The sequence below is a fragment of the Coffea eugenioides genome, chromosome 8 (genome assembly GCF_003713205.1).
Source record: "Coffea eugenioides isolate CCC68of chromosome 8, Ceug_1.0, whole genome shotgun sequence".
NCBI lineage: Eukaryota > Viridiplantae > Streptophyta > Magnoliopsida > Gentianales > Rubiaceae > Coffea > Coffea eugenioides.
The window spans coordinates 40,924,073-40,934,607 of NC_040042.1; the positions used below are offsets into that span (position 1 = coordinate 40,924,073).

General features: G+C 34.3%; 2 protein-coding genes across 3 annotated transcripts; both read right to left on the reverse strand.

The window, feature by feature from the left end:
- Positions 1 to 385: 385 nt before the first annotated feature.
- Positions 386 to 1,135, reverse strand: LOC113781400 (oleosin 1-like). The gene has a single exon (XM_027327327.1). It carries the CDS (start codon positions 1,071 to 1,073, stop codon positions 666 to 668), a length of 408 nt encoding a protein of 135 aa, XP_027183128.1. The 5' UTR covers positions 1,074 to 1,135; the 3' UTR covers positions 386 to 665.
- Positions 1,136 to 2,104: 969 nt separating this feature from the next.
- On the reverse strand, positions 2,105 to 6,867 carry LOC113779066. Of its 2 annotated transcripts, none has more exons than XM_027324488.1 (6): positions 6,704 to 6,867; positions 4,351 to 4,469; positions 3,928 to 4,066; positions 3,712 to 3,840; positions 3,539 to 3,629; positions 2,105 to 2,676 (listed from the first exon to the last, which is right to left on the reverse strand). In XM_027324488.1, the coding sequence occupies exons 2-6, from the start codon at positions 4,428 to 4,430 to the stop codon at positions 2,522 to 2,524; spliced, it is 594 nt and encodes a 197-aa protein (XP_027180289.1). In that variant the 5' UTR covers positions 4,431 to 4,469; positions 6,704 to 6,867; the 3' UTR covers positions 2,105 to 2,521. The 2 variants fall into 2 exon arrangements, with proteins under 2 accessions (XP_027180289.1, XP_027180290.1); XM_027324489.1 differs by lacking the exon at positions 6,704 to 6,867 and adding an exon at positions 6,449 to 6,465.
- Positions 6,868 to 10,535: the final 3,668 nt, after the last annotated feature.

Here is a 10,535-nt window from a genome sequence, read left to right on the forward strand (position 1 = left end):
AATTCCCAAAGACATGATTAAAGCTTAATCTCACAATGTTTAATTCCCAACAACATGAATTTTGTTTTATTTCAAAATATTGTGGTGCTTTTAGGTAGGATTTAAGATTTTTTTGATAAATATAATTAAGATGAAATTTATTTATTTGAAATTCTATGCATATATATATATATAATTTATTTTTAAAAAATTAATTGAATCGAAGTTGAACTAGTCCAATCGATTGAACAGTTATCCAAACACCTCATCGATTCCATTAACGATTCCATTAACGGTTTGAGTTTCAAAACTTTGCATCAGTGTTGTGTTTAAATAGCATCAGTAGAATCAACACAAGGGGTTGCTCCTGGATCACCAATTCCAGCAGAATTATTATGCCGTGATGGACGAAAACACCACGGGTCACACAATCACAAACCACATGGCCCCTGGGCATGGCCTAATTTCAAAGTTAAGATAGATCAGAACACAACATAATACCATAAAAATGCAAGATTGAATGACTAGCAACAACCCACACTCTGCTTATTTGGGATGGATGGAAGATTTTGGAAGCAAAACCTGCACCGTCATACGATACAGGCAAAATCTGACCAACCAACACATGCATTGCATAACTAGAACCTCCACATTGATCTATTTATGACACTTCTTGGCTATAGTTTTCAGCCTTCAGCATTGTCGGTAGCTGGGCTTGCAATCTTCATCCTGCCATGATCAAGCTGAAGCTGGTCCGAGCGAGGAGAATTATTTCTAGCCACATACTTGTATATCCATGTCAGAGCAGCTATTGCAGCCACACAACAGCCACCAGAAAACAAGAATCCCACAGTGAATAAGAAAAGCAATGCAGCAGCTGGGACAAGAATTGGGCTAAAAATAACCAGAACTGGGGTGGCCAGGATCAGGGCCAGCACCGTCCCGGTTAAGATCAATGCAGATAATCCAAGCAACGCAGCACCTATAGTTGTTGCTGTTATCAGCCTAACGACTTGCTTTGATGTTTGAGTTGGTTCAGGGAGCCTCTGGGATGTGGGATCTTGCTGATCTGTGGGCTTTTGCTGATCAGACATGATTGATTGTTGTTGCCTTTGGAGGAAGCTATGCCTGAAAGGAAATCAGGAGCTCTCTTTCCTCGGGTGTATCACACACGCAGGATGGAGTTTCCAGTGGCACTACTATATAAACCCATGATGATTTGGGACCAGCTGACACATGGCAAATTCCAAGGATGATCATCGCCTTGGGCGGTGTGGCGAGTCAGGGTATCTGAAACTTGGGATAATTTCAGAAACCTTCCCTAAGGTTTTTAAAAATTTCACCGAGTTCCCTCGTGATTTTAAAATTATATTTGCCTCCCTTATCCACTTAAAATGATAATATTAGCCTTAATATTTTAATAAAACTCCCTTGTTGAATTTGCATATATGAAGAGTGAGATTTATAATTATTTTTCTTTTCATTTTCTCTTTTTATTCCTCCTTTTTGAATATTTTTTTTGCCAGTAAAATTATAGGATTATAAACGTTAACCATAATTGTTAAATGAATGACTTTTTTTTTTGAGATCTTTTAATGTGATCCAATTTTTTATTTGTCAATCTTTTTTGTTTTATATCAAAAGCAGCGCTAACTAAAAAAAAAGGGCCCAAAATTACTATTAAACTATGATAATTTCATCAATTAAAAAATCCACAAAGTTTATTTTGTCATAATTGATAGACAATTGCTTATCAAACAATAAATTTGGTATTGACAACTTGACAATTTTTTCTTATATTTGTGTGAAATGTGTTATTATTGCTTTAGAAAGTAATTGAACTTTATAAGATAAGACTATTTTGAGGTATTCATTTAAATTTTTTACCAAGTCTACAATTTGACCATAAAAAATGTCAAATCAAAAGAAGTATGTGTAATTTTTAAAATCTCAAAGGAATTTAACGAAATTGTCAGATATCTCAAGGGAAGTTTATGAAATTATCCCCTAAAACTTTGTGCTATTATGGTGGTGTGATCCATGTTGTGTTGAGGTAGATTCGCATAACTACAGTTGGATGTTAAATAGTTAAAGTGCTTAACAGGTAAAGAAGCAGAACGTTTGATGGATGCAGTAACAGTCATTGCTGGTTTAAAGTCGAACCATAAGATAAAGCAGTTCCCAGTTATTGCCCAAGATTTAGTCATCTTATGAGATTAAAGACAAGGGACTGCAAAAGGAGATCATTTCCTATCCCAAAACTCACACGAACCTATTCTGCAATCTGCGCCTATCAACTTAATCAAAAATGTATCCTCCAGCTTGACACCCCACTGCTTATTGTAAGATTACAAACTTTGTTCAGAACAAACACAAAGTAGACATTCATATGCATATCAATCACATTTTCCTCGAAAGATAAGGACCATCTTGTTCAGAGGCACACGTTAATCTCATTTAGAAAATCCTCCAGCAATAAGCTGCAACATTTCAAGTCTGAACTCATAACATCATTGTTCCCATTTTGTGGCAGAAAATGCAGCTATGAATCTTTAGCTCCACGTGACTCTTGATTCTTCAATAGAAGGTATGGTGGGAGAAAAGATGGGATCAGGAATGCAATAACCAAGCAAAGCAATACCAATATCGCCACATACCAGGCCTTGTGAGGAATGCCCAAAAATAGTTCATCACAAACTGCCATGTAAACAATCAAAAGGATCAGAATTTTGCAATGCACGATGGACTCTGAGATGCAGTTATAACTGATAAGTAAAAGATACAAGAAATAGATGCATATGAGGAGCCAAATGGAAGATGAACAGCAAAGCAGCAGAAAAGCAGAAAAGCCAAAAGGAAAATTAAAAAATTTTTAAAAAATATTAACAAGTCCAAAAATAAACTGCCCAAGTTTTAAGGATTACAAAGGCTAAAAGAACGTCTCAGAAGAAAGGTTTGTGGACAATTAAAATTGAATTCAGTGAATATAATCAAATGCTGTCCATACATGTTATGTAAGATAAAAGATTAGGATAAAGGATCACAGCACGAAGGAATTACAGCTTTAGCGTAGTACAAAAGCGAGGTTATAACATTGAACAAGAGGAAATGGGGGCGGGCATCAGAGTAGAAATGAGACTTAAGGTTTTAAGACCCTACTGAAATCAAAGTTTCATCTAGTATTGCTGAGTCACAAAATGATAGGAATTGCTGCAGGTGTCTCAAGTTGCTCTGTAGTCAAATGTTTCCTTGCTCACATTTTTGCCTACGAAAATCACCAGTTTGGTAGTTGCTTCAACTGCACTTCACACTGAACCTCTAAAATTGATTAATTTTTTCTCTTTTTTGGGAAAAGAGACTGCTCAGCAGGGAAAAACAATAAAAAATAGAGATGTTTTACATCTATAAAAGCTTTGAAATGCATAAAGCTTCACCTAGATCAGAAATTAGAACACTTAAACAGCCAAACAGAAGATGGTAGAGAAATTGTGACATGCACAGCATCAGATTTATTCATATACACAAGACCACATAGGAAGGAATCCAAACTCTCGAGTACCTATATTAAATATGATGTACTTTCTCTCTTTTGCTCCTGGTATGGCAACAACTCCCTCAGGCATCACACTCACTAAAACATATAATCCACCCTGAACAGAACCTGAAGATTTAGAATCTTGACCTTAAGAAAAGCACTAAAAAATTTGGTTGTTCGAGAGACATAATAAGGACCTGGTCATCCAGCGATTCCAGCTTGTCAGTTTTGAAAATTAACTTCTCTGTATTCAGCAATTTCCTTCCAAAGTTCAGCTCCGGATCAGAACTTGCGTTTTTAAGTTGTATAGAGAAACTAGCCGGTATCTGCAATTCATTCACTGGCAGTTGGACAAGTTTTGACCCAGAAAGTCCAAACTCACCATTGCAAAATTAAAATACAAATTTACATACAGAAGCGGGATATGATATCTTCACTTCATACCACATATTTGATTTTAGCCCTTGCAGTTGATATAAGCAGGAGCCACTTTGTAGTGGTAGAGTTTCCTTCAGTAGCTCCTTGCCAACATGCAACACCTTTGTGTTGGCCCTACATCATCAATTCAAAAGCAGTCAAGTAACGTCCAATTTGCTAGTGACACATCGGCACAGCAGAAGCTAACGTTGCAAAATTTGTCAACAAAAAGGAACAGTAAATCAACAGATGCCTACATCCTTGTAATTTAAACCAAATAATCTCCACTTAGTGAAGGCCTATCCAGCTATCTCACTCCAACAGCATGTGATCCAAGCACAAAGGAAGACTAAAAACATGAGCTCTTATTTGCACTGAATATCTTTTTCAATCTCAAAACAAAGCATGAAATGACTTACACACTGCTCTGACTGAATGCTGGGACAGCAAGAATGAGCAGAAAAAGGCAAAAATGCTGTAGGCTTGATAGACAACTCATTTTGAAGCGATGAAAATCTGCCTGGCCTCGAAGTTTTAACTTGAAAAAGCCATAAACATCAACTTTCAGTCATACCAATGAAATTGAAGAACGCTAATAGCGGTATGGATTAACAGATTTAGTTAACTAATTCTACATTCTTAACAAAGAACCATTAATATTCTCTTGGGTAAGCTTACTGATGAACTAGTTCTAACAATGTAAATCATTCTTGCAACAAAACCCAGGTTAGCAATATACTGAAAGAATGCAGTTGAAGCAATACTTCAATTGGGCATTCTGTCAAACATTTAGTAGCCATTACAAACAAAAAGGATGTTCCTACAGTACCCTCTCAGGAAAAATTTAAATATATAAATGTACCAGCGGAGACGTTCTGATCACCTGCTAAAAGTAATGTTAGATTGTAGAAAGAGTTAGAAACTTGTGAACAATTAAACTGTAGTAGAACTCAGGGAAATGGAGACTGGTGAAGTTTTACGGGTATACCACTTGAATGGGATGCGTGAGGCTGCCCAGGTCTCAAGTATTATTAATTGTTAGCATTTCTTTAATGAGACCATTACCCACTCATTTACTTTAATGGAAGCATTGGTATTTCGTATGTATGTACTTTTACTTGCTAGTTGTAAACTATTATCATCAATCTATAAATTCAGTAATTATCAAAAGTTCTTCCAACATTTTAAAAAGATAAGAAACAAAAACTTATCTGGATCTTTTCTTATTTGGCAAAAAAGAAACACTTGATGCATTATGTTAAGCAGTATCTTCAACTGATGCCAAATGTGAATCACAATTACAATCAAAGCAGCAAGAACAAACAAACAAAAATGAATAGTAAAATTACAAACAGTCAATACTTAACTTACCTAGCTAAAAAAACCAACTGTAAATTTTATATACATAAGCTTTGCACTGAATTCAAGAAACAGAAAAACAAAAGCAAAATTTTACATTAATGAAGCAAAATGGTAAAACCTGCTAAATAAATTATCACATAAAAAAGATATGAATAAACAAAAATTCGATGCTTTCACAAACAATATTACTAAAGGAAAGCTCCATGCAAACAATATAGAGAAATACCGTCAATTTCTTGATTGATAACTTTTCAATTGTCATCATCTTTAAAACCAGAACGGACTTGCTAAGGTAACCAAGCAAATAAGTAGTAAAACTGGTAAAAGAAATGAAGCAGCAAAGCAACCTCTTGAGTAAGATCCATTAAAGCTGTTAACTCTCTAACAGAAGCATTTAAGAGTTAAGCATGGATCATACTGCAGAAAAAAACAAATCAAGAAAAGCGTGTGGTCATTTAACAGGGATAGCCACCAATTTTGAGCCAGATGGTTACCTTACTCATATCATTAAAAACAATCATAACCATATCCATCAAACTTACCTTTTACCAACAAGAAAAATATGAGACAATTCTTCTTGCATTAAAATTACCTTTTACCAACAAGAAAAAGATGGATCTGTAATCATTTAAAGAATGAGCCACAAACAGGTTTTAACTTGTCATACTCTAAATGGTTTTAAAATGAGCCACAAAAATAGTTTCCCACTCATCATACACTAAAATGCTTTAAATTCATTCGTTTCTTTTGTGCATCACAAAAACCTCATGAAGTACCCCCGAAACTGTTTGTTCCAACTTCCAGCAAAGCTAGATTATATGTAAATCCGTATTTACAATTCTATCCGTGACATGTCTTCAGCTCATACCTAAACTTGACCCTAAAAACACTTTCGGATGGCGGTGAATTTAGCCATCAGCAAAGTGCCATTAAGTGAAGATTAAAGAAATTAATATTTCCCCTTCCACTTTCTGACTAGTGAAACTGAAAGCAAATTCTGGAGCGTCATGATTAAAGCAATGTGATCGAGTCTACTAACAAAAGTTCATAATCCAAGAAGCAGAATTATGCCCAAAGGGTCTTACAAAGGCACTAAATGCTAATGGAAAGACTGATAAAGTTATTAAGCTTCGTAATAAGAGTGGAGGCGTATACTTAGCTAGATATAATTCGACCCATCAGCATAAAGATCAAATCCAATACACACTCAAAAGACAGCTTCTATTAAACTCTTTCCTGAGATATAGACAAGCGGTTTTAATAGGAGTAAACAGAAAAATTACAATAATTAGATAGGAGTAAACTGTCGTAAGCATTATAAGAGATATCTTAAAATAAATCAAGTGATTTCAATTTGGCATTTGCAAATGTCTTTGAACAAGGAAAAGAACTTTGTATTTCAATGCATACCAGAAAGCTTGGTGGAGTAACCCTAGTGCCACTGAGTCCAACACAACCTAGCAAATATGACAAAGATCTCGAGTTAAGTGTGAGTATTTGAGAAGAGAATAAGGGTTTGCTGCAGCTTGATTTGGAGTTTGCCGCTGCTTCTCACTAGCGGCGGTTACAGGCAGTTCTGCGTGGTGGAAGGAAAATTAGCGCAAGGACAAAATTCTCCTTTAAGAAGCCAAATAAAATTACAAAACAGTCCATCTGATTGATTATAGAACAATTCAGCTATTGCAACTCATGGTGTCCATAGATAACAGAGTGTAAACGACTTTAATCAAATAGTAAAGTAAATGATTTTATATAAAGTAAAAAAAGGATAAAAAGTACATCCGACTAGAACAGATTGATCTAGACGAACTCTAAGTATACTCATACGAAATTATAATATTCATTTTATTTACTTAATCCCTCCCTAGGGTTTTGCATATACTTAAATAATCCTTTTATGATTCATGCAAAGTGGTTAGACCCCTAAAGTAAGTATAATATTAATATTTCAATCAATGATGTTATGCGGTTTGCTTTTCGTTAAATTTTTCATTTTACACATAACTACAAAAAAATTATGCTGATATTTTAAAACTTTAAAAGGATTAGATGGAAAAAAGAGACACATGGCAATTATTGGTAATTTATCCTTTTTTGTTCTAGAGTATTTGCCAAAGGGCCATATAAAAAAAAAGTATAAAACGATGTTGGATGATAAATTATTAAGATTGAAATTACTATAATGAATTTATTGGTTATAAACTAGTTATCTAAGGTTCGAAGGGGTAAAACAACCCCATCATTTCATACAATGTGGACGCAGCATATGTTAATCTAAGATTTAAAAAACATTTTTTTCTTGCTCCTTCAAATCACAACCCTTGATCATATGTTAATCAACGGTTCATTTTTGGCTAAAATAAAAAAAATGCAACCGAAAATCTTAACTTCAAAAATTCTTAAGCTGTGGAAAAAAAATGAAAAAATAAATCGGCCAAGTCGATATTGTAACTTGTGGGGACCCTTATGATAGACAAACTCCCTACAAAACACTACTTTTGTAATAATTTTTTGTTTTAACATTATTTCGAGAAATTCGCCCAATTTTTACCGCAAATTGGATAATTGATTTTAACATTATTCTGAGAATAATGTGGGTAAATTAAATTTTAGGCTTCCATGGTTTGGGTTTACATATTAGGGTTTTAGTGTTAGATTTTAGGAATTAGGATTTTAGAGTGAGGGTTAGGATTTTGCGGGAAAAAATAAACAAAGGAATCGCCGCACATGAGCTTTGCGGCGATTCCTTTTTAATATAATATTCTTCGCCCGTCATTTCATGAGAGGCCGAAGCTTTTGCCCAAAAAAAAAAAACCGCTCCATTAACTTCGTTGGCAAAAAAAAAGTGAAAATTAAAACAATTTTTTTTATGAAGCCTCACTTCCTATTTGCGGCGACCCTTCAACCAGAAACACCCCTCAACTAACACCACGTTTGTGATGATTTTTTGTTTTAACATTATTTCGAGAAATTCTCCCAGCATATGTAATTGTTGGACATCATCTCTCAATTAAAAAGACCCAATTGAGACTTTTTTATTCATATATATATATATTTATATGCATGTGTTTTGGGGGAGGGGGTGGGGAATTCAAACAACCAAACCCCGTGTTGAACTTTTGCTTTTGGTCATTTTGCAACATGGAATAAATAATCCTCTAGTAAATACTGAGGCCATCATCTGCTATGGTTAGTTATAAAGTTGGATTTGTGCATATACGCATACTCGTTCTTGATTAATCTGCTAAACAGAAATTTGTGACTCGTCTTGTTTTGTGTCTTATAGGAGATGATTTGCTGCTAATGGCCATTTCAAAATTATTAATGCATCTTGGTTATTGGTGAATTTTTTTCGTAAGGATGATAGAATACAGTATTGGCCCCAAAAGTTTAATTGCAATTTAGTACTTGACCTTTTAGTGGGAGTTATTATGTGTATAATTAAATTTGAAGGCATAAAAATAGAATCAAATAAACTTGTGAGACGAATTTAAGGTTTATTTAAATCGATCATCAACCCTATCGACTCAACTTATTCTTTACACGATTAAGAGAGAATTAAGAGAGAAATTTCTAATAAATATCTTGGGCACATGTTAGTAAGCATAAATTATACGTACCTTATCATGCGGATGTATAATATCACATTCATTACATCCTTGTTCATGAAGTTTCTTTCTCAACGGATTACGAATATGAGAATAAATGGTCCAGCCAAACACTCTGAGATGGCCAATAAATGGTCGTTTACTATTCTAAATTTCTTCAAGGTTGTTCCAAGTACACTTCTTGTATAGCACCTATTCAACAGATAAGGTTTATTTAAATTGATTATGAATGTGATATTTGGCTACTGCTAATTCAAAATTTGGCTATTGATTACATTTTCGGTGTTACCTCTCACTGTTATAAAGGAGTAATAAGTGAAAGTTTCGAGTAAACGGAAATCTTCATCTAAAAATATCGATTTTCGCGTCAAAAGACATTTTCACAAATTAAGAGTAAATAAAGGGAAAAAGAAAGTGAACACTCCCGTCTAGAGGTTCGTAAAGGTTTAACTTCAATTTGAAGGAAGAAACTCTAAGGTGACTATATAGGGTTACTTATTTGTGAAATTGGGTGAGATAGAGAGTTTGAATTTGTTTGGTTGAATTTCAGGTATAATTGTCTCTCTTTTACATGATATGATGAGTATTATAGGCGATATGAATGGTTGCATAATGAAAGTTTGCTAAATTGAGTAAAACTTGAATTTCGGATTCACTTGATTTGTTTCACTTCTTAAACCATTGTTGAGTAAAAGTTTCTTATTACTTGAGGATAAGTAATAATTTAAGTGTGGGAAAATTTGATAAGTGCATGTCATACATAGTTATTAGTAGCATTTTGTGTGTATTTTTGGTACAAATTAGGATGATTTAAGATGTAACTTTCTCCTTAAGCTTATAAATTTTGTGAATTTTATTTGAGTTTGCAAAAGTTGGATATATTTGTAGGAATTGAGGTGAACTCTCAACGTTGGTTCAAGATGGATCCCATTCGAAGTCCTTAGCGCTTGATTCAACAGCAAATGTGGACAGTAGAAGAGCATCAATTGCAAGGATCAATGGTGGAATGCATGAAAAATAACATGAACGTCTTGCACGAGGCATTCGAGATGAACTGGAGCAAGGAAGAAGCAAGCGAATGTAAACAAGGACAATACGCGACCCTTGAATACGTGAGCTGAGGTCATGTATTCTGCTCAGAAATTCTATAATTTGCTCTGCCACTTGTTATGTTTTCACACTACTTTCCAGCTCAGTTTCAGACAAGAATTTCGGCTGCACATGCTCAAGAGTCATTTGGAAAAAGAAAAGGAACTTTATGTCTTGTCATTAATAATTTTTTGACTCTCTTAACATTATTGGTGTAAGAATCATTCGAGAAGGGAGATTTTTAGTCATTAGGGTGGTGATTATCAGATTTTAGTTAGAGAGAGTTTGGAGAGAGTCTTTTTTTGTTCTATCTAACAAGAGAATTGTGAGAACAATTGGAAATTTTATTGTACAACTCATTTTGTTGAAGAAATAGAAGATCATTGGGAGTTTGTTCATCATTTTGGCTAAGCTTTCTTTATCTATTTTTTTACTTGTGATTCAATATGTATTCATGCAATGAAGCTATGTACCTTCTTGTCACATATCATATGAGTAGCTAAATTTCTAAATTTAGGGAGTAGATGAAACTTATGGCTACTTGA

What these genes read in the sequence shown, in the direction of transcription:
- LOC113781400 (XM_027327327.1), bottom strand. Translation starts at nt 1,073, where the DNA reads ATGTCTGATCAGCAAAAGCCCACAGATCAGCAAGATCCCACATCCCAG.
- LOC113779066 (XM_027324488.1), bottom strand. Translation starts at nt 4,430, where the DNA reads ATGAGTTGTCTATCAAGCCTACAGCATTTTTGCCTTTTTCTGCTCATT. An exon ending in TGGAATCGCTGGATGACCAG is followed by an intron (nt 3,630 to 3,711) that starts GTCCTTATTATG and finishes GGTTCTGTTCAG; the next exon opens with GGTGGATTATATGTTTTAGT. An exon ending in GTACATCATATTTAATATAG is followed by an intron (nt 2,677 to 3,538) that starts GTACTCGAGAGT and finishes TTTACATGGCAG; the next exon opens with TTTGTGATGAACTATTTTTG.